Source organism: Pipra filicauda, unplaced genomic scaffold, assembly GCF_003945595.2.
Source record: "Pipra filicauda isolate LSUMZ 115617 unplaced genomic scaffold, ASM394559v2 scaffold181_size1560634_pilon, whole genome shotgun sequence".
NCBI lineage: Eukaryota > Metazoa > Chordata > Aves > Passeriformes > Pipridae > Pipra > Pipra filicauda.
In genome coordinates this window covers 1,207,124-1,230,829 of record NW_024104289.1, presented here as the reverse complement: position 1 = coordinate 1,230,829, position 23,706 = coordinate 1,207,124, and the positions used below count along the sequence as shown (strand labels likewise).

The 23,706-nt window shown below is 40.1% G+C and overlaps 3 protein-coding genes across 4 annotated transcripts in view; 2 read left to right on the top strand and 1 right to left on the bottom strand.

Moving 5' to 3' along the window:
* The window catches only part of IRAG2 (inositol 1,4,5-triphosphate receptor associated 2), a 37,080-nt gene extending 36,047 nt beyond the window's left edge, over positions 1-1,033 (top strand). Inside the window, exon 39 of the mRNA XM_027711632.2 lies at positions 341-1,033. Within this exon, the coding sequence (XP_027567433.2) occupies positions 341-584 (244 nt within the window). The 3' untranslated portion in view covers positions 585-1,033. The remainder of the gene's footprint in view (positions 1-340) is intronic.
* DNAI7 (dynein axonemal intermediate chain 7) lies at positions 969-21,140 on the bottom strand. Its single transcript, XM_027711633.2, has 16 exons — positions 20,944-21,140; positions 19,979-19,999; positions 17,911-17,965; positions 16,811-16,890; positions 15,561-15,662; positions 13,327-13,464; positions 11,949-12,095; positions 10,739-10,842; positions 9,384-9,663; positions 7,322-7,427; positions 4,837-5,003; positions 3,978-4,122; positions 2,998-3,212; positions 2,168-2,335; positions 1,840-1,953; positions 969-1,313 (listed from the first exon to the last, which is right to left on the bottom strand). Exons 1-16 carry the CDS (start codon positions 21,061-21,063, stop codon positions 1,038-1,040), a joined length of 2,238 nt encoding a protein of 745 aa, XP_027567434.1. The 5' UTR covers positions 21,064-21,140; the 3' UTR covers positions 969-1,037.
* A 74-nt stretch (positions 21,141-21,214) lies between these two features.
* ETFRF1 (electron transfer flavoprotein regulatory factor 1) lies at positions 21,215-23,461 on the top strand. 2 transcript variants are annotated; one of them, XM_027711643.2, is made up of 3 exons: positions 21,215-21,235; positions 22,651-22,756; positions 22,860-23,461. In XM_027711643.2, the coding sequence occupies exons 2-3, from the start codon at positions 22,712-22,714 to the stop codon at positions 23,073-23,075; spliced, it is 261 nt and encodes an 86-aa protein (XP_027567444.1). In that variant the 5' UTR covers positions 21,215-21,235; positions 22,651-22,711; the 3' UTR covers positions 23,076-23,461. The 2 variants fall into 2 exon arrangements, with proteins under 2 accessions (XP_027567444.1, XP_027567445.1); XM_027711644.2 differs by lacking the exon at positions 21,215-21,235 and adding an exon at positions 22,300-22,456.
* Positions 23,462-23,706: the final 245 nt, after the last annotated feature.

The following is a 23,706-nucleotide window of genomic DNA, read 5'->3' as shown; positions in this document are numbered from 1 at the left end:
GAAGGCACCAGAGCCATAGAAAACAGCAGAAGGCCAGAACTTTTAGTGCTTTCTGTAAGCACGATTTCTTGATGATCTTGCAAGGCAGCTTTTGTGAATCCTCTTCAGAAGAGTGTGTCCAGGGGACATGGGTGGACTTGTAAGCTGGGTGAGCCACCTGAAACTTCCTTTCATGAGGACTGCATTTTAAACCCAGAACACAACCTACAGCACCAACCTTGTCACTTTATCGATAAAGACCTCTATGTTGGTGGGATCTAATTGAGGGGTTTTTTGAGGTGAGGTGGGAAGAGCTTCCAAGTTGTGAAGGAAAACTGCTCTGCCTTATTCTCCTGCACAGGTACAACTTGATGTCATCGTGGGCGTCCGACTTGAAGGCTTCCTTTTCCAATGCCAACAAAACCCTCTGGGTCTCTGTCTCCATCCTGGTGCTCCTGGCTGCCCTCATGAGCTTCCTCACGGGGCTGTCCCTTCACAGACCTGCAGATGCAGCACCTGTAGGAACTGGGGACTCCTGGACATCACTACAGCAGCTGCTGTGGCCCTACATAAGACTGCGACACAATGGGCCCCCCCCAGTATAACCAAGGTTCTGACTTCTGTAGTTGTACTTCCAAGTACTTTCTAAGAAGCTGAGATAGTTTATTTAAGGTTACGTGTTTGGATTTGTTTTGTTGGGTTGTGGGTATTTTTTGGGAGATTTTTTTTTTCTTTCTCTAAAGCATGACTTGAAATGAAAGTGTGTATATATATATATATTTTCCCCTCTATTCTGACAAAAGTCATCTTTACAAGTAGCTGAAAGGGTCTCTGTTCAAGCAAAGTAAGTTCATTATTCTCTTGTGGCTAGGACCACTTAGTCGTTTTTATTGTTAGCTACTTTCAAATTGTAAACCTGAACAGAACTAAGAGAAAATTGTTTGCATTTGAGTCATTGGAGCTGTTTCAATGAGTTGAATAGAACAGGGTTCTAGACTTGAACTGTAACTTTATTGAGAACTTTTGATAATAAAGTTTTGAAGGAAAACACACAGTATTTAAGAGTATGTTAAAACCCTGGTAGTAAGGAGTAGCTGATACACAACATCCATAAACAGGCAGCTGGCTCCTTCCACTTTATCCATTGCTGCTTTGCTGGCAAAATCCTTAAGCAGATGGTAGAGTGTGGAGTGAAATTCAGAATCTTCTTCTATCTCTTCTGAAAAAGCTTCACTGGTTTCAGTGATTTTGAGCTTTTGTGCTTTCTGACCATTAAACATGTAAAGAGACCAGCTGTTGTCTTGGACAGAATCTGCTTCAAGATGCTCCCTTACCTATTGCAAGAAAAAATGCGCTGTAAGAGAGCCTGTGCCACTGACAGAGGATAAATTCTGGTGTGAAGTTGTAAATTCTTGTGAGTATAATACAGAAACAACCCCCCTAAACCAATATTAATGTTAGCTCTCTGTGCCTAAGAGCCTGTGTACCAGGTGCTGTATTAACACTGAAATCTTCCATCTAGTTTGCCTCTAAACTCCAAGGTTTGGGCACTCCAGCTGCTGTTCCTGACTCCTAGCCTACCTAGGTGCAACAGGCATAATTTACTTTAGTTTTTATTCCTGAGACCAAATACTAGGCTAAATATTTCTGTGTCACACGCATTTAACTTAAAGGGGAGAGCTGCTGAAGGTTTCAACATTATGGTGTGTTCTCTATCTACAGCCACAACTGGGAGTATCTGCCTGTCTGGGAGAAGCTTTAACCACGTTTTAATTTACAGGTGGAAACAAATCAGTGCTTAAGTCGCTTATTCCTCCCTTTGCAGCAGGGAGTAAATGAAATTAAACTAAACCCACAAACCTTGAACACGACGTGCTCTGGACCTGCTGCTCCATTCCACCTGCTTGATGCAAAAGCAAATGCAGGTGCAACCAGAGCCATCTGTTGACAGGCCTTAACTTCTGCCAGGGCAGCCTGGAATGCAAAAATACAAGGTGTTTTGTTTTTTATCTCTGGGAAAGGCACTGACTGTGTTATACAAATGTAAGGAAAAGCTTGCTTTAACCAACCAGAACCCACTGGCTCAGCTGGCAGCACACATGTGTATTCTGGACTGCAGGTCTTCATGCAAGAAGGGTGCAAAGCAAGTGAAAAATGGGTGGAAAAAACCATTCACTCCTGTACTCACCTTCCTGGTCACAGGAACATAGTTGTGAGAATACTCTCCTGGGAAAATGTTCACACCAGCTCTTTTCAAAGCTGCTCTGAGGGCAAGTGGACTCATCCATTGTCCTGTGATGTGGGAAAGCACATCCTTCTCCTCCACCACTACTGAAGACAACATACACTGATTACCCTGTTGTACAAAGCAGTGAAAACAACTTAGTGGGCATGGAAGTCATTCACTGCTTTAGGCATTAAACAGTAACATCTTTGCTGTTCTGGGAGTTACCTACATTATCTGCTACTCTGGGCTTGGAATTTCATTTACATGTCCTGAGGAAAGCCACTTTTCTGTAGGAATTCAGAAAATACACAGCTGTACTTTTTTCATGCTTTTTTCAAATCATGATTTATATATTAATGAACAGATGGACAATCACCTGTAACTTGAACCTTTAGAAGGAGCAAGTAGCATTAATAGTAGGCTGTTTGAAATGCTTTTCTTTCTCTTGATATAGCTGGGAGAAAAAAGGAATAGTTTTCAAGTCTCTAGCTGCTGCAAGTCTTGATTACAGCAAGGCAGAATCCATATCAAGGCATTTACTAGAACTTTGCAGAGCGATCATACATATTTTTCCTTCTGACCAGCTCACAGAAAGAAAATAACTGAAATTTAAATAACTGGGACAGTGCTTGGAAAGGAAGAGATCCTCCCTCATTTTCACTGGCACAGAGAGATTCAAACTGGTCTTGTGGAAACATCTAAAATTCTTAGTGAAGGACACTATAATAATTATGGTTTGCTTTTTTTTTTTTAAACTACCAATGTTTGATTAAAAAAATTATTTACATTACCTTAATTTGTATCTGAATTGTTGCCAAGTCTGTAGTAACTACAAGGAGTGCTTCATCCACCCCAGTAGGTTGTAATTCCCATGCTTTATATGGCATGTTGAGATGAGCATCCTGGAGAAGTGCTACTGTATAAAAGCCACTCATTACAAAGGTGATGCTCTTTTCTTGTGCTTCATACTTTATGTTGCTGATGCCATCAGTTCTCCACTGTTGGGCTGTACAGAAAGGATGTAAAAATACAAAGATGGACATGGAAAGCTTCTGCTAGTGATATGTGCTGGGGAAGAATTGGTAAAGATACCCCAGGTTAACTACTATTCACTCACAGTTAAAATACCAGCCACAAAATAAAGACAATTTAAGGCAAAAACTCCCCTTATTTTATTTGTCTTTAAGTACAAGATTGGGCTAATTTTGACAGGAAAGCTTCTCAATTTCAAAAGAAAAGAAAATATAACACTAATGTAACTGTCATTTCTTACCTTTTAAACAGCAGCCCAAAAGATCATTTTTAAGAGTAACTTTAGACATCTAAATGCTTTAATAGGTTCTACTCTCTTTCATTAATGTAAAGCAAAGGTACATTTTATCTAATAACTAGAATATCACAGTTGGTTTTTAACATATAAATTTCATATTGTAACAATATTAACATATGTAGTTAGGAGCTAGTTTGGCTCAATGTGGACTTAGCACAACTTCTACTGCTGCCTATTAAATGCTGTGTATTTTTTTTCCATTTATATTAAAAACCTACAGTAAAAAGCCTCAACAAAGCAATCCATCCTTAGATATGGTGCAGAAGCAAAATAGAATAAAAAAACAACTCAAAACAAAACAAATAAATTAACATTGAAGGCCCCAAATCAATTAACACTGAAGTCCCCAAGTTATTTCTGGGCTCTGAATTGACAATAGTAAAACTCAGGTATAAATTTCATTATTCAAACTCAAAACAAATCTATGCTCTAAGTTCCTACCTTCAGGATCCCATCGGGCTACCACAGGACTGTCAAAATACACCACACTGTCAGGCAGCCCGAGGGTTATTTGTATTATTGATTCTGTGGCATCCTCAGCCTCTTCTGGGGAATATGGATACACCTCCAATCCAACATCAACTAACTTTGGCAAGATGGGAAAAAGACACATAACATTTTTATTAGAAAATGCAGCAGCCTAGGTTTTTTTTTTTTCCCTTAAGTCCCTTAAGGCAGTGCCACACAGTGGGCACAGTCCTATTTTAACAGATCCACAGTGTAAAAAAACCAAGAGCACCTGAGAGACAAAAGCTGGTCTAATTCTGCTCTGTCCACATGGTGCCCAAGGGAAGGAGAGGTTGCATGTGTGTGTGTGGTTGGGAATGAGGAGCCCGGACTGTTGATCTACCCCATCCTGCTTCCTTAGTTTGAGTGGGAATTTTGCTTATTAAAGGTTTTCAGCTTCACAGACAAATCTCTGATGTTAGTAGCACTGCACCAGGCTCCAGCAGTGGGAAACTAGAGCACAGTTACTACAACTCCCAACTCTCTTGCAGAGCCTGGCAGTGAAAATGCAGTGACTTTGTCACCAGCCTGCTTTCACGTAGGAAAAACTAAGGACTTCTGTTTGCTTTTACTGTGGCCAAGGGCGTTTTCCTGCACGTGGATCTCAGCTGACCATGCAGATGAGCCACTGACTGAGCACACAGTGACCACACAGGTGCCCTCAGCTGCTCCAAAAGTTGGCCAAGTGTAACTGGAAAATTATTTGATAAACTTGGGGACACACCTGAGGAGCAGCTTTCCAGGGATGACAGGGAAGAGGCCTGCAAAGGCTGTAATCCCTTCCCTCACTCACCTCCACCATGGTCCAGTCATTGACTTCCACGACCTGAGGTGGGAGCTGCAGGGCATCGATGTGGAACACACCACCCACCGGCATGAACCGCTGCAAATCAACAAAGTTTGCAGCTGCTGCTGCCTCTTCTTTGTCTCTTGTCTCCTCCTGCGCCAGTGGATCCCCTTCTAAAAAAATAACCAAACCACACGGTGCTCAAACTGAGACACTGAACTTTCCCACCTCTGTTTATTTTTCACTTGGACTGCTTCACACTCGGCAGCGTTTCAGCCCCACCTGCTGGTGTTCCACAGAGCTTTTACAAATAAATGAAATGGGGGGGGAAAAGAGAGCTGGGCAGTGAAAAGCTCTTCTTGTCTTGGAACTGAGCTTTTTAACAGATTACTCTCTGCTCTGAATCTGCAGCCAGTTCAAAATGGTTTACGTAGGTACAAGGATTTTACTGACAAAACAAGTCTCATCATTAACCACAGAAGAATTTCCCAGTAGATTCTGGACAGGTTTAGTAAGACTGTATTGATATAAAAAGAAATGAGGTAAAAAAAATTCACCTTTACTGTGATTTTTTTGAGTGACCTTAAAACACTCGTTTCAGGACAAATACTATAAAGCCCCAAAAGGTCACATGCTGAAGGCAAAAGACATGATAATTATGAACAACAGGAAAGACTTACCATGAAACACAATTTTAAGACAGCAAAGATAATTCATATTTTTCTATGCATAATTACCTATATATTACATACATGTTTGAATTGAAGGTTTAATTAATTGCAAAATGTTATTAAAAGGTATCAGTGCTGTGGACAAAAATGGCTCGAAATATTTTCTTTAAAAAAAAACAAAAACAAACAAGCCCACATAAAACATCACATGGGATGCTACAGGAGGAGAGACAAGTTACTGTTGACAGGGATCAGGAAAAAAAGTGTTCAACACTGTAAAAACAGCTACTGTAAGTGTTATGAAATTTGCCTTGAGAGAGTGAGATCATATAAAAAAAATGACAACTATCTATATAAATGGTCTTCAAACTTAAAAAAAAAAGTGAAAACGGTGTTAATTTTTATGTCAGACTTAGTTGCATTATGCAGAGGTTTTATTCTACTGTATTCACACACCACCATAATGTCCTTTTGCAGTTATTCTGAGCAAAAAATTCACAAGAGGTAAAACACTGTTTTACTACCAGCCACAGTGGTAGTTTGCACTTGAACTTGCTTTTTAAAGATAACAATACAAAAATATTAAGTGTCTTCTAAACAAAACTATTCATTGTCCCAAGTTTAATTTAACTTCCTAAGAATGGTATGATAAGGTTAAACCCAGAGAACTGCAGGAGTTCCCCCTCTTTCCCCTGTTGTTGCATTCCTGGTTTTTAACTGTTTACGTGGCTCCCTGTTTTCACTGAGTTTGTGATAACTGAGTATCCTTTCAACTCTATTCTGAAAAGCAGGGATTTTCAAAGCCTTACGGAAACAACATAGCAAATTCCTCCAAATGAAGCCTAAATCCTTTATATTCTCTGGAAAACCTTGCTTGAGTGGTCTTCAGGGTCTAGTCTGACAACTGGTTCCTTGGACTGTGCTCAGCAGAAGATGTTGTGATGTGGGGTTTGGTTTCTTTAAACAAGGAAAAGGCTGTAAAGTTGAGTTAAATTACACTAATAGTTTGCAGTTGTTTTATTTCAGTCAGTACTACAAGAAAACTCACTTATTAAACCAGACAATGACACCACAACCCTGAAGACATTTGTAACTTATGTGGGACAGATAAACTGTTTTATGGTCTAGAATTAGGCCCTGTTTTAAGAAAGTGTATCAGCATGAATTCTGCTTTAAGCACACACTTAAGTAACACTCATTAACACTCCACACCACTCAAATGCCTACCATTATATGCATTTGAATCATTTTTTTTCTGAGAAAGTCAATCTCATCAGACAGCCTAGTAGATTCATACAGATTGTATGTCTCACCCATAAACATATGTATATATATATAATAATAGATATATCTACATAAACTTAATAAACATGTACATGAACATAAATATAAATAACAAATAAATGAAAATAAGTGTGGGGAGAAACTCCATTTTCCTACCTGTCCTGTTATCTCTCTGCATTTAACAATCATTAATAGAAATGTCAACAGACCTCAGGTGTTATCAAAACATCAATATATTTATAAGCTTTGCTCCATTCACACAGAGATCTGTATTGCAATGTTTCCATGTATCACAGAATGGCCTGGGTTGGAAGGGACCTTAGAGATCATCCAGTTCCACCCCCTGGGCAGGGATACCTTCCACTAAACCAGGTTGCTCAGAGCCCCATCCAGTCTGGCCTTGAACACTTCCAGGCATCCCTTGGGAAACCTGTGCCAATGCCTCACCACTGTCACAGTAAACAATTTCTTCCTAATATATAAAATACTTAGCATAAGCACTTCTGTGATGCTGCACATAAAACAACATCAAATACCTTGTGATGATCTGTCCAAGATTTCTGATTTCTTCTCAGTTTCCTCCTCTGTCTCATTTACATCCTCCATGTTATTGCTGGTTTCTTTCAATGAGACAACACTCTTCTATATAAAAGGAAAAAAAGACATTTTTCCGTCAGTCAGAAACAGACACAATAAAGAACAGGATATCACCTCCTTCAAGGAGGCCCAAGGATACAGGGTTCCACTCCTCCAGCAAGATCTGCACCAATCCTGCTTCAGGGTCAAGATTTTAGGAGAAATTATTTCTAACTAGCAAGCAAAAATAGTTTTGATTAAAGGTGCTCTCTGATTTGGAACTGGATGTATAAACAGAGATAAAGTAATGACTTCATTTCCGCAGCAACTTCCCTCTTGAGCTCCTCAAGTACCATACAAGCACTTGACACCTTTTTAGCAGTGTGTGGCACTCCAAAATTATGTTTATGCTGACTGTAGAGCTACCAGGGTGGCACAAAGAGAATGTAAGCCAAGGCTGAGTCCAAAGCCCTCCTGAAACACTGCCGGAACCCCCACCTCCAGTTTTAGCCCATGATATTTATTCCCCTTCTCACACTGTGTGTTTATGCACAGGAATGTGGGGGAACTCAAGGCAGAGCCAGACAGGAGGATGCTGAGACACATTACCCCGGATTTCCAGCCAAATTTCCAACCCAGATACGGATTCATCCCTATCATAGAGGACTCCTCTGGAAGCACAGCAATAGGAATATGGCAATTCAGGGTATGAGCCACTCATCTGGAAGCACAGGCACCTCCTGAGCCCTGTGTGTGTGTCTGCCAGCAAGTGGGAAGAACACACACCCCCTCAAGAAGGACAGAAGGTGAGAGAAGTGGAGCCTTCAAAAGGAAGAGGAAAATTCACAAAACTGGATTGAGAGAAAGACTTGGGAAAGAAAAAGAGAAGAAATAAAATGAAGGAGGTTAAAGAAAGGCTGAGAAATGTGGGTGAAAACTGTCAAAAGAGTTGTCATACAAAAAAAAAAGAAGAAAAAAGGAACCAAGAATGGTAGGATTTTAAGCACTGATTCACTACAAAGGTGCTGGGGACTGAAGAGGAGAAAAACCAAGATCATGAAGAGGGGGTTGGTCCTTGTATGGGCCATTCACTTAATAGGTAGACTTGATGATCCTTGTGAGTCCCTTCCAACTCAGAATATTCTGTGAAATCTGTAAAATTGTTCTAAACACACTAAGAAGGCATAAAATCTCATGTTTTACAGTTATTTCTGCAGAAATTTAAGACAGAGAACACAAGTCATTTACCTGCAGGCCGCAGATGATGCCCAAAGTGAAAAACCCAAACCCAGGAGGAAGAATACAAACCCAAGCAGCCTAAAGCCATCATACCTAAAGCCAACATATTCCATGGAAGAATGCCAAGGAAGAGAACAGGCAGCCAGAAATAGTATTTGAAAAGCCCTCTAACAGCAAAGGGTCAGCTAAGTACTTGCACAGTCAGCATCAACTCTGAATCCTATTGTGCCCGCTGCAAATTTTCCTAAAATTGGATTTCTGCAGGGATTTTGTCTCAGAAGATCCATTCATCTGTACATATGTGAGTGAGTTACAGAAATATCCAGAGAAGTGGCCACAGCACCAAGCCTGACAAAGTTCCAGAAGCTTTTGGATGACCCCCTCAGGCACAGGGTGTGACTCTGGGGGATGGTCCTGTGCAGGGCTGAGGGCTGGGCTCGATGATCCCTATGGGTCCCTTCCAACTCTGCATATTCTGTGATTGTGTGATCCTACAACAGCACCTGATGTTCCCTATGGCTTGATCCTACTCTTAAAACCACCAACCAAATGCCAACTCATCTTTGCTGACTCCACCAAACCTCCCTTTCCACCTTTTGTCCGACAGCCCTTGGTCATCCATCTTTCCATTCCCTTGAGAAGATCTGAGAGCACTAACACAAGCTGCCTTTTTCTATAAAACATTTAAGAATTTGGCTCTCATGCCCAGGACACAGTAAAAAGCTGTGCCTGTGTCTCAACAAGAGCCATGTACAATATCCCGTGCTGAGGGTTTTTACCCACCTTTCTCCCAGCAGGACACGTTTCTTCTTCAGCAGGCACACTGGGTTCTTCTCTGGCTTTCTTTTCCTCTTCTCCTGGTTCTTCTGCATTGTCTTTTGGATGCTCAGCTAACTCTTTGCTCTCTAAGGCTTCCAGGTCTGGCAGACCTTGACACTGCAGCCAGAGTGGAGACACGTGGTCGTAACGAGTGTGCAAAATGCGAACAGCAGCGCTGTTCAGAACCAGGGACTTGGGAACATCAAAGCCGTGCTGTGCATCACTGAACACGTGAGTTTTGGACCTGGGAACAAGAATTAAAAAAACCCAAACAAAAAAAAAAAAACAAACAAACCCAAGAGTCCCTAGTAAGATTGGCAGCACTTATTTTTGTATTTCTTCAGAGATGCTCAAATCTCTTTTGAGATTTGTTGCGCTGCCTAAGAAACAGAGGGGGATGTCACTATACTTGTACTGACAGCTGTCTGTAAGACCCTCCCAGCCATGCCATCACTGCACTGAGGGGACCAGGAGCTGCCAAAATAACGTCTTGGCAGGGTGACAATGAGGCACAATCAGATGGCAGCTCTTCTATACAGTACATTCCCAGTAAAACTAATCTAATGGGCAAATCCTACATAGGTGACGCCATCAGCTGCGTTGCATCAGCCTCAGCACCTTTCAAAATAATCCAAATAATACTTATTTATGGATAAGATCAGCTGGTCGCAAGTTCTAAGAATCTTCTGGTAAAGCAACATGTAGTTTTTAATTACTGGTTGAATATTTGAAGTGCACCTCTGTGCTGAACAAAAGGCTTTAACGCCACCCCAAATGGGCTCTTCCTGAAGGTCAGTCTGACACTGCCCAGCACTCAGCCTTCTAGATGCTTACAGCAACAGGTCCTGAGTCAAGGTAAAGTCCTTTTAGTAATTTATTCCTCATATTTGTGCAGTGGAAATAGGTAGTCTGCTCAAAAATCTCATTTTGAAAAGTACACCAGTTAAATGGCAATCTAATAAAAAATCAAATCTCAGCTTCAGAACCCACTCTGGAGCATCCCAGGCTCCAGAATCTTTTATCTAACAGACAACTGAGCACAAAGCACCATTCACTGCTTTGCAAGCCACTGTAACAGCTTAGAAAAATACTTAATGCATCAGCAAGGAACATCACTTCCAGAGGAATTTCAATTCTCTGCATGAGTTTTATTGTTTTTCTTCGAAACTTGTTCTGGCAGTAACTAGTTCTACAGCAGCATTTTAAGAAACAAATTTATATACATATATATATATAAAAAAGATTATGAGAAATTGGTTCTTGGTGTTTACTCAACTTGGGTAGACAAGGCCAGGTCTCATTTCAAATTAAGAATTTACCTTACTTTCTTCCTTAGATTGACCCAAATACAGAAAGTGACATTTTTATCCTTTATGACTGCCTGCATATTTCCAGTTTCAGAATCTTCATACATACTAGCTGTCTACAAAGAAAAAAGCCAATTAAATAATATTTTCTTCGTATTTATATCACTTGATATTTATATTACATTTACACTTGAATAAATAAAAACCCCAAAACATGTAAGAATGAAAATACACCAGACCAAGTCCAGCTGTGTTGTATTTATACTAAACCACAACAGTTATAAACTCAAATTTCTTTGTTAAAATTTGAACTGTGTTCTTTTTCTTCCTCTGACTTCATAAATACTGTCAGCCAAATATGAGTTCTTACATTATTACCCTCAATGGCACTGCCTATCTCCCTTAATCATGTGCCCTCAAAAATACTCCTCAGGGCAAGTAATAAAAAAAACCTCCCAAAAAAATACTTACTAAGCAACAATGGACTCCTATCAGAGTCATTGCACAGATTATTTTACCATGTAATCAATATAAAAACCTGTGAAATAATTACATTAGGAGTTTAATCCTAAACTCAGTAAAGGCAATCAAGAATTTAACATTTCTTAATTTGCAGAGGGCTTTGGCTATGAACATACAACTGGTTCACTTTTTCCTTTACTCTTTCTCCTGTTTTTGTTTCCTCTAGCAATATTCTTTTGCTAAACATGCTTATATATATATATATCTATGATTAATATACTTGAAACAGCAAGATCACTACCTATACATGCAACCCCAAAAACTGATTCCCGAGCACATTTTCATTTTCTTGTTTACATAATCTTCACTCTTCCCAAGAGCTTAGTCTAAAAAATATTTTAGTCACATGAGCGTGTGTTAAAAAATGGGCACGAGGTAACCTTATGACCTGCCTTTCACATCTGCAATTTTTTTTTGCAGAGTCAATGAGTTTTAATTTAAATCAGTGAGGCAAAGCAGGAAATAAATTTCATATAGCAACCCCCTCGTTTTCCACACCTCCAGATCTCACCATAATTTAATCTTTAGTGACTTAATGATGAGAATTTCACCTATAAAGTTCAGATTTTCAGGAGTTTTGAAGAATGCCAAGCCTGGTGTGTGCTACACACACGATTTGGAAACTCAAGTGCTAAATTTGGAAAGTCACAGACTTTGGCACTCCCCATATCACAACTTCAAGACAGTAAATCTTACTCACTTTCAGCAGGTGCTGTGTAGCTTCATTGTACTTCTGATGAAGCAGATCCTGCAATTCCAGAATAGATTCCTGGTACTGGACTGCTTCTTTTGCTGTCATCTCATTTGGTGGTGTGTCCATTAAAAGAAGTTGCAACTTCTCAATTAGCTAGAAGACATTATGTGTGGGAAAAGGATCTCTGTTTTGACACCACCCTTAATGTACTGTGTTTGTTCTGTCATAAAAAATGAGGCAAATTTGCTTCCTTTACACCTAAAAAAAAATCTTAGTCACGGTCTTTTTCTATTGTATCTCTAGAAATTGTGCTAAGACAGCATTTTTCAGATTGACAATCAAAGTGCTGGAAACTCCAGGCTCAAGTGTGTCTGCCTTCACTCCTCTGATCCAGTTCCTTCATTCCTTAACCTGTGGGCTGTGAAATCTTAGCTTACAAGCACAGCTCATTTATTGACCTGGACTGATTATATGATGAAGCCTTTTGATCCAAAATTAGTTTATTTTTGCAACCACTATTTTTCTGTAGCAATAATCTCAACCACGAAACCCCAAATAAATAAATAAGCAGAAGGACACATGGAAATTACATTTTAATGTAATTATTATCAGAAAAATCCTTGCCAGGAGGAATTATCAGTTGAAATTCTTGGAAAGGACTAGCACAGACAAAGGCAGGATGTGGAAGGTGCAAGTTGTAGCACCTAACAGGAATTGCTAGATAGGAAATATAGCTCAGAACCAAAACAGTCCAATAAAACCTATATTACACATGGAACTTTCAGCCTCAATTTCTGGAAGACCCCATTTAACTTCCTGAAGAAGTTAGCATATAAAGTTATATAGTTATATATATAGTCATACTATAAAGTAGTATAAATGAAAATAAAATCCTAAAATTCTAAATTGAAATGAAAATAAACCCCTAAATTTACAGAGCAGGCCCCAATTGCTTAAAATTGCTTCACGAGCCATCAACGGTTGGCAACTCCTGTTGGTAAACATCAGTTTTGGGAAATCCTGCTCTTATGTGATATTTTACTGGCTCAACTGTTACACAATGAGGTTGTTGTCCACTAAAGCATTTATTTATAACAGGAGCTTATATGCTCTGGGCTCAAGGTTGTTTAAAATGGAAGGGAAGAGGGATGTTGGGATGCTAGAGCTCCGTGTAGAAACACTGCACTCAGATCCCTGAAATGCACATTTAAAGTCGATAAATGACTTCTTGAGGGTGAACAAAAAGTCTGTAATGAAAAAAAAATATAAAAACCGAAGGGAAACTTCAAGGCTTTGAAGGTTACAGCCACCAAAAAAAAAAAAAAAGAGAGACAACAGTTAGAGGGAGGAGGCTGAAACCAAAATACACCACTTTAACACTTACATTTAGCACCTGTTCCCCCTTCTCCATCACAAGCTGAACATCCTCATCTTGATCTTCACGCCACAAGCTCATGAAAGTGTTGATTTGCTGTGGTACAGTTGGGTCAGGAATTCCATCACAGCTGAGGCAATGCTCCCACTACAAAAAACAAGGAAAAGAGGATGCAGGCATGAGGTGCAAGCGACTATTGATATCACAGGAAAAAAGGGGGGGTCTGAAAGATAATTTTAGTGACACACTCACACCTAAATGCATCTAAATGGGATTCTAACACCACTTGGCTTATCCCTATGCCAGCAAAAAAATGGTTTACTTTGACATTAATGTGTGAAGATACTTCTGCCCACCCAACACCTGCTGTTTATACTTGTTTATCAGTGGTTTCTGTCCTGACAGGTAGAGTTTGTCTACAAAAGCAATTAATTCAGCACCTGCCACAAATGAGGGGCTGAAAGAATAAATGGCTGAGGACACAAAGAACCAGTGCAGGGGGAAGAGGCAGATGGTTCTCAGGCCAGGTGATGCCTACAGAACCGAAAATTCCTACACTGGCAATAAAGCTGCTTAAGAGCCTCTACTCCAACATATTTATTCCTCCTTTCTCTGCCTCTAAAGGAGTTTCCCTCCCCCTTACCAGCCCCAACTGAACTGTTACAGAAACCTCTGGGGGGAATGTGAAATCCTAGATTAGGGGCGGGGTTTTTTTTAATAATTTTATTTTCAAATCAATTATTGTTCATTCATATAAGTGGTGGAAAGAAAAAAATAGTGACAGACTAAACCCACTTAATGCTAAACATAAGCCTAACATTGGGCTCATAGGATCAATTTATCACCTGTAATGTAATTTTTTTCATCCATATAATAGGCTATTAAGGAAACATTGCCTCCCTGTTTGCTGTGAAGATTAATAATACTGTTACAGAAGATTGCATTACAAAGTAAAATGGATCTTTTAAAGCAAAAACACTCGTATAATTGCATTCCCAAGCACTTTCACAAGCATTTCCACTGACTTCTAAGAAAGCAATAGCAGGTGTGTACTGAGTGCCCTGGAAGCTCCTGTATTAAAGACTGATCAGTCTTCAGTAATTAAAATATCTGATTTCTTTTTTTTTTTTTTTTTACATCTTTGCACTTAAAAGAGAGCTTCAGTTTCATCATCACATCCTTAAAAATAATAGCACTCGTTCTTTGAGAAAAAGGATAAATATTGTGATAAATTGTACATATATCTGTTAATCTGAACTGAAATTGTACAGAAATCGATGTGGAAACTCAGCATTTGATATTATATATTTCTTTTGCCCTAAATATTGTTAACAACAGACTAATACAAACCCTGGTATTTCCCATAACCTACCAGTATTTTATTAGAAGATTTATTTTAAAAACAATAGTTCCATTTTTCCCTTACTTAAAAAACAGAAAAGTCTTATGTTTGTCCTTCCAAGAAAGACTTTCAGAAACATCCACAAACAACAACTGGCAACGATCACAAGCTGTAACAGGGAAATGCCAATTGCATTTAAAGAAAAATGGTTATTGCATATAAAGAAAAATGAAGAAGTGGTAAAGCTGTCAAAGTGGCTGCTTAAAGATACTGTGGTATGTCTAATTTCCAAAACCCAACTGAGCACCTTGATAAAAACCTCAGAGTTTGCCCTGCTTCGTGCAGGAGGTTGAGTTACATGAATTTCAGCAGTGCTCTGTAACATGATTTATCCTATGATTCTAAATTTGTTCTGCAGAGGCCTTAAGAGGATTAAGTGATAAACAGGACAAAGAGAAAATCCTTCTGTCCACAAGTCAACTTAACCTTACCTGGAGCCAAACGGACCAAATTTCACGTTATTGTTACTGAGTGATGTGTCTGCAAGATGGATTCACACAAGAGAAATGTTCTACCACAGTATTTCTCTACTTTACTATTTAAAATTTAACTTTACAGGTACGTAACACCATCGTGTGACAACTCAACCACCCCCCTAAACTGCAGACATTGACTCTCAGCTGCATTTTCACATTTCCAACTCTGAAGGTTTGGCCAATCTCTCTCCAAATGATGACCTGTGATATCCAGGAACCACTGAAGCAAATGTTGTCAATTGTCTCAAAATCTATTTAAAAAAAATTTAAGCCCTGGTAGAGCTTTTTTTTGGGAAATGTTTAAAAGCAGAATGAATTAAAGAAATAGGAAAGGAAGGACGAGGGATTTTGGCAAGAGAGGTTACCTTTTCATGTTCTCTATATTCCATTTTCCACTGCTGTGCAGACAGAAACTTCTGTTCCAGTGAATTAAGTTCTGCTAGTTCAGACTCCTTTTGTTCTTGGTACTGTTAAAATATATATATGAAAAGTTAAATATTTGGCTTAGGTCTTACAATTATTTTACATAAAACAAACAGATATTTGGGATATTTGAATGATATATTATTTAAACAAATCCAAATGCAGGTAACTTGCTTTTTTTAATGAAACATTCCATTGAGAAGACTCTGATAGTTTGCAATATGTTACTGTCATCACATTAGTTGCTGAGCTGAGCCACATGATAAATATAATGTGTCACATGATTGTTAACCTCTCTCTTGAACAGTTTCCATATCATCATCCTAATGAGAGCTGCTAAAAAAATGTAAGCATGTGTTGGAAAAATGTGTGCAAGATTATTTGATTTTTTTTCCTTATAATTTCTATTATTTTAAGTTCATCTCCTCCCTAGAGGAAGAACATAATCTGTAAAGTACAAAAGGCATAGGCAAGAATGACTTTTTCTGAAAAAAAAAAGAAAGACATATTTGTTGTAAATCTCTTTTTTCTTTGAAAACAGAAAAAATACTTAGATTTTACCAACCAGTTTTTGTTCTGAATTCCATCTTGTCAGAATAATAAATATACGTAGTCTAATATGCACACATATATGTATATACACACAAATCACTGTATCTGCCCCAACATGTAACCAATTAAGGAATTTATACCAATATTTTCTTGCCACAGCTGTACCAAATATAACTATGGGGAACACAAAAAATACAATCAATTGAAAGCACAGTGGAACGGGGGGAAAAAAGGGGGCATTTATTCAAGCTGGAATATCACATATCACAAAAATTCATGCATTTAAATGCATCAAAACCAGGCAAGACTATCTCATTTATTTTTCTAAATCAAAGCAACACTAAGTCAAACATTTGCTTAGTGGGGAAAAAAAAAATCAGCATCATTTTCTTTGACTTTAGATGCATTATGTTTCATTACTGATCCAGCTCAGTACCACCTCAATTTGTGGGATCTTATCTCCCAGTGCCTTGGCTGAATTTTAGGACTTATGTTAATCCATGGAAGCTGGAAAATCTCTATATTGTTCCCAACAGCAAGTACAAAATGAAATTTAATTCCTATTCTCACATTGATGTTTTACAGACCTCATCCCAAACCTAGAAATAGGAATAGCTTTTCTCAGTGAGTACAAACTAACTTTTGCCTCAAGCCTTGCCATGCGCTCTCGTTCAAGTCTCTCCTTCTCAAGTCTTGCTGCTTCTTCTCGTTCAGCTTCATCTGAAGATTGGGGAATAGATCAAGAGCATAACTATATTTTGCTGAATAAAACCAGACAAGTGATTTTGTTATTAGCTGTAATGACAAAACAACCATGAAATGAGCAGCAGGAACGTTTAGCATTGCACAGAAATCTTCTCCCACGAGTCAAATTAATTTGAATCATAGTACTAAAACAGACTGTCTATGGCACTGCCCCACCAGCCTGTGATGATACAAGAGGAGATAAGACAAGGATCAACAAGCCCTCTTTCTCCCCCCTCGGAAACAGCAGCAGGAGTGCTCTCCTTCTGTTCCAGCTTCAATGGACACAGGTTCTTGATCCAAAGTCTGTGGTGAAACTGAGTGGTTCAGTTCCAAGTTACTCTTCTCCTTTCCTACAACCACTGCTTTCCTACAACTTCAACCTTCTGCCTGTTTGCTCATTGAAATCCTCCTCATGATCAGCTATTCCCCATCCCAGCAAAGCTTCTCTTTGCTGCCATTAGGACTAGAAAGTTAGAGACGATGTGAAAACTAAAATTGATTTCAACCTCTAAGCCTTCAGCCTAAACTGGAACATCAATCCAGAGGTTCCCAAACAGAGCCTTGAACATCCCCACCTACTTGGAAGTCATGTCAAGGGTATCTGTGTTGCACTGAGGCGAGAGCAACAGCAGTTCCCAAACCTGCCTGAGCTGCTACTCCCACCCACAAAAGGCTACTAGTGATTAGTAATCACTTAGTAGCAGTCACAGCGTGCCCAAGCCCCCACCAGGATGGATTAATGGCAGGTTAATTCTTCCCAAGTTCCTGACTGCAGGAGAAATAACTAGAGGAGGGAGTATTGCTCTGACAGGACACTGAGATGTGGCATCAACCAGTACAGAATTTGGCTCACACCAGAAAACAGAGAGGACTCACCCATGTCTGTGAAACACAAATATCAATTCACAAGTAGCTCAAGAAATTACTTTCTGTACATTTCTTTAAAACAAATGATTTGCCCATCACATTCCCTATAAATGAAGTGCACAGTACCTCCCTCATTCAGCTTCACTTCCTCTTCTTTCTTTTCAGCTTTTTTGCCACCAGGCTTAACGTTTGCGGTAAATTAGAAGAAACAAATGTCAGTGTTATTTTAATATATTCTGAGAGGTGTACAACTCTATAAATTTGCCCTTCAAATGTGATCCCTGAATTAATATTTTAGGCTCCCTGCACAGTGAATGAAACCCCCAGAATGGCAATAAACATTCTGGACTCAATTTTATTCTCATTTTCCTGATGCAATATATGCTCTTACAATTAATATATTATTCTATGCTAGACATTCCCAAACATGGCCACAAACAGGAGAATGTTGTTTTTAATGTAGAAATTGAATAACAGGTAGATTGGCTAAGAAAGCAGATGTTATAACTTCAAATCTTTTAGGATATACTGGGAAATGTATTTTGGGGCAAGTCTGGCCCAAATTAGAAGCATCTAATTCAAAAGACAAGTAGCAAGGGTTCTCTTTTCTGTCATAAAATCCTCACTGCAACTCCAGACAGTCCACTATTCAACCTCTGGCCTAATCCTAGAAAAACTGTATTTTAAATCTGGATTTCTCAGAAATCAGTGTATCAATTTGAGGTCTAGGTATATAGTTTATAAAAATAAAAGACAAGGTAAGTAACATGCAAAATCTACCGTCATGTAACAGATGAACCAAAATAGAACACTGGTTTTTGTCCTGTAATTCATAGCATTCTCACGGATGATACACATAAAAACATGATAATTGGATCTAAACTGCAAAATTAATTCCCAGCCAACATTATTGTTTATGAGTGGGGCAAATAAGGCTATTTTTTTGTACACTTGAGGAAACAAACCATGATATTCTGCATTGTTTCCTCTACATGCTGGAGCCTAAGAGTGACAGCAGCCTAAACCCAGGTTGAAAGGCAAGGTATTGATGAAAAAAAATACACCAAGGAAATACATCCTGATCCTTTTTCACGCACAAAGTGTGTTACAAATACTGTTATTTCATACTTTGATTCTGATTTCGGATATAAATAACTACGTGGAAAGCTCTTCACTTTACACTACTTTGAGTGGCAGTATATATAGATAAGGGTGACACTGAATACAGAGGTTATCATGAAGCTGGAACAAAAACAATGGCAACAATTTAGTGCCAACAACACACATATAACCACCAGAGTTTGAGGGCATCTTATCACGTTTGCTACCAAAGCATTTCTTTGCAAAATTATCCTGAAATAGAATCAGTAAACCCCACAATTCTACCCATTAAGATTTCAGGGAAGAATCGGGGGGTTTTTTTCACTTAAACAAACAAATAAATCTTTAATTATTTTCAGTGAAAAGGGAAACTTGCTTGTTTCAATTACTTGTAGTCACTTTTTACTCCATTTCTTTTCACATTCTTATGACTTAACATAGCACTGACACGACTGAGATGGGGAGGGGTGGGGGGTGGATAAATTCATTATTACTTAATTAAGAATAACCCATGGGATGAATTTATACAATCCAGTTTCCCCTGAACTTCTGCCTATTGTCCCTCCATCCACCATATTCTGTGTCCAGCCTGTGGCTCAAATTCACAGAACCACAGAATCACTGAGGTTGGAAAGACCTGCAAGATCAGTGAGTCCCCCCTGTGCCCGATGCCCACCTTGTCCCCCAGCCCAGAGCACTCAGTGCCACAGCCAGTTGTTCCCTGGACACCTCCAGGGATGGGGACTCCACCACCTCCCTGGGCAGCCCCTGCCAAGGCCTGACCACCCTTTCTGTGAAGAAATTCCTCCTGATGTCCGATCTGAAGACCTTCCCTGGTGCAGCCTGAGGCCAATTCCTCTCATCCTGTCCCTTGTTCCCTGGGAGCAGAGCCTGACCCCCACCTGGCTACAACCTCCTGTCAGGGAATTGCAGAGAATGAGAAGGTCCCTCCTGAGCCTCCTTTTCTCCAGGCTGAGCCCCCCCAGCTCCCTCAGTCCTAGAGATGCCTCTTCCTCTTTCAAATTCAATTAACCCTGAGCAGATTAAAAAAATAAATGCAGCAATGAACTAGAGCACGTTTCTGCCTACCTACCTTGTTCTTCGATTTTGGACCCTAAAAGATCAGGGGAAAAAAAAAAAAAAGGTAAAGTGAACATCAGAGAACAGGGCATCAACTATAAACAAATAATTAGAAAATACAACTATTCTGTAAAATTAGGTGAGGTTAACTATTGAAAAACTGTAATGACAACAACTTCAGTACTGCAGAAAATTAGCCACCAACACATGACTACAGACCGCCATAATTTATCATGCTAAATTACACTTATGGTTATGGAAGTGTATTTACTTATTCCCACTGTTAAAAAACTAACGCACACGAAATACGTATTTTAGTGTAGGACATAGCTTAGTAAAATATTTTTCCAGTGTTTTCTGAATTCATCGACTGACACCGCGTGCTAATCCAAATAACGCTAAATCACATCGTGCAATGTCACAGAACCACCACCGAGTTTTCTGCCATCAGCTGGGGAACCGCACCCGGAGAAACGTAATTAGGGGACTTCCCCAAACAACTACAAGGAAACGAGAACAGATTCCAGAGAGCCGAACATCCAGCAGTAAATCCTTTCTTTACCAATTAATCTCTCCTGCGCAGCGCCCAAACATCGCCACGTGAATTCGCGTAACTGCGGGCGATTAATTACCCAGGTGGGAATACACAAAGGGGAAGGAGCAGGCAGGCTGCGTTTAGGGATGGAGTTTGTCACCATGGAGCGGTTGTGGCAACAAAGCCCGAGCTCCCTCCGTCCCTCCCGGCCGGGTTTCACACCGGGAATCCACGGCAACAAACCACGGCACGGGACTGGGGACTGCAGAAAAAACAAGTGGTATTTTTCAATCTTAAATAATTTTTTTTCATATATATTCAGATATATATTTTTCCATGTAGTTCAGATGATGAGCAACGCTTCGGTCCAGCGCTGACCCACCCCATCACCTGACCCTTCCCCACCGCACCCCCCGACCCTTCCCTTCCCCTCCCCGCCGCACCATCCCTCGGTGCCCGATCCCAGCCGGATCCCTCTCCCCGGCTGTCCCGATCCCAGCCGGATCCCTCTCCCCGGCTGTCCCGTTCCCGGCTCTCCCCCGGCCGCTCCGCCCCCGGCTCATGCGCAGCCCGGGCGGCCCCGCCTGACGCGGCCTGGCGGCGGCTCCGGCCGGAACGGCCCCGACCGGGAGCGGGTGAGACCCTGGTCCGGCCTTCCCGGGGTCGGGGTGGGAACCGGGAGCGGGTGAGACCCTGGTCTGGCCTTCCCGGGGTCGGGGTGGGAACCGGGAGCGGGTGAGACCCTGGTCTGGCCTTCCCGGGGTCGGGGTGGGAACCGGGAGCGGCTGCGGGGGGAGCGGGGCAGGAGGCACCGGGATCGCGGGCACAGCGAAGGGGAGGCGGCGGTCCCCGGGCACGGCCCGGATAGAGGGGCCCGGGGGCCCCGGGGCTGGGCTGGAATCCAGGAATCCGGTCGTTTGTGGTTCGGTTTGGGATGCCCCGTTTGGTTTTGGATCCCTGGAAGTGTCCAAGGACAGCTCGGATGGGGCTCTGAGCAACTTGGGATAGTGGAAGGTGTCCCTGCCCGTGGCAGGGGGTTGGAACGAGATGGGCTTTAAGGTGCCCTCCAACCCAGGCCGTTCTGGGTTTACATAAATAAAAAACAACCACTTTGTTACCAACACATGATTTATTTTTTTACCTTACGTTTTGCCAGCGTGAACTGGCCTCAATTTGTAATGCACTTCAACAGTTTTAAAAACAGCAAAATTTAGGAATGCAGCAGTTGCTGGAATTCATATATATATATTTGTACATATATATATAGGAATTCATATATATATATGTATGTATAGATATATACGTATGTATTATATATTTATGTATTATATGCATATATTTATTATATATGTATGTATTATATATGTTTGTATTTGCATTTTATAAATATATGTATTATATATATACATTACACATGTATGTATGTGTGTATATATATGTACATATGTATGTGTGTATATATATGTACATATGTATGTATGTAAGTATATAGTGTACAAATTTATTAACTATACAAAATGTATATGAATATACAATATATGAATATAGAATCTATAATATGTAAATATATGGACTTACATAAAAATGCACAAATACATAAAATACATAAATCCAAATAACCATTATTATAAATATTATGACTATTATAACTGTTAAATATAATATAGAATATTTATATATTCAATATAAATACATCTAATGTTACTATATTTAATAATATATTTAATAATATATTTGATATTATTAGATATTATAAATATATTTTTATATATTTAGCACTGTATGTATGAAGATATGGTTCTTTAGCAGACCACAGAGAAGCTGCCAGGCCAGCAGGTATGAGGATGTAAGAAGCTGCCAGGCCAGCACTGTGAGGATGTAAGAAAGCAGCTGATTAACAGCACAAAGTGCCACAGTGGTTGAAAGTTTTTGGAAGTTTCTTGTTTTCTGTTTGAGGTGAGAGAGGAGAAGAGAAAGAGCAGCTAAATGGAACAAAAATTAGGAAGCCAAAAATGGAAGAGACAGAGTAGAACCAGAAAATAAGTAGTTAGAGCCAAGGGGGCTCAGTAGGATACGGGAGCCCTAGGGAGGAGGATGCTGGGGTTTGCTGACTCCCAGGGAAGGCTAATGTCCAACTGATTATCCCTCAGGTAAAAAAACCAAACAAACCCAAAAATCAGACAAGATTAAAGAGTTCACCGAAATGTGAGAATGGCCAATTCTTTAAGAGGTGAAGTGGTGAGACTGTACAAAAATGTAAGTGTCTTAAATGCCACCAGCACTTTCCTTAACCAGAAAATGAACCTCTTTCACTGCACGCTCAGTTTATTAAAAACACATTATTTTTTTTTCCTGCAAGCTGCTGTACCTTGGAAGGGAGTATCCCAAAGGAGCAGACTACTTTAGAAGCCGTTTGAAAGCAGCTTTCCTAAAACACAAGGATGAGAAAGACCCTGAGAAAATTAAGCAACTGATTGCACGGGGTGAATTTGTTATAAAGGAGCTGGAGGCTTTGTACTTCCTGAGGAAATACCGAGCCATGAAACAGCGCTACTACAGCGATGACAACCAGTGACTGTGCATGCAACCAACACATCCACGAAAACTGACAATAAAGGAGATGTAACCTCAAAAGAAATGAAATGTAAATCCTTCCAACCCCTCTAAGGTACAAATTAGGACTTTGCTTCCCCTCCAGCAGCCGCTTGGGTTGTGTTTTCACTAAAACTTCAGGTGTGAAACGACTTTGCAGGAAGGAGTGGTTGCACAGCTCTCTTCTGTTTCACTTCAAAATATATCTGTAACAGAAGCTCTTCTTACCCCATAATTGTGTTTGAATGTCAATTCAAAGTGCTAATGCTTGTTACTTGGAAGCTTAACCTGAAAGTGCTCTGCATTAAATGATTGATTTCCACTCACCTTCTCCAAAGTAAAGTTCTCCACTCAGCCCTGGTGAGGCCACATTTGGAGAATCGTGTTCAGTTCTGTCTCCGTAGTTCAAGAAAGACAAGGAGCTACTGGAGAGGGTCCAGTGGAGGCCACAAAGATCTTTAGAGGTCTGGAGTGTGTCTTATGAGGGGAAACTGCAGGAGCTGGGCCTGTTTATTCTGGAGAAGATGGAGGGGGATCTCAACAATGCATATAAAGATCTCTGAGGTGGATGTCAGAGGATAGTGCCAGATTCTTCTCAGTGGTGCCCAGTGACA

Coding starts and splice junctions, on each gene's coding strand:
- DNAI7 (XM_027711633.2), bottom strand. CDS start 21,063: ATGAGCCGGGGGCGGAGCGGCCGGGGGAGAGCCGGGAACGGGACAGCC. Junction 10,843..11,948: donor CTACACAGCACCTGCTGAAA/GTGAGTAAGATT, acceptor TTTTCTTTGTAG/ACAGCTAGTATGTATGAAGA. Junction 2,336..2,997: donor CAATTCAGATACAAATTAAG/GTAATGTAAATA, acceptor TTTGTACAACAG/GGTAATCAGTGTATGTTGTC.
- ETFRF1 (XM_027711643.2), top strand. CDS start 22,712: ATGGCCAATTCTTTAAGAGGTGAAGTGGTGAGACTGTACAAAAAT. Junction 22,757..22,859: donor TGGTGAGACTGTACAAAAAT/GTAAGTGTCTTA, acceptor TTTTCCTGCAAG/CTGCTGTACCTTGGAAGGGA.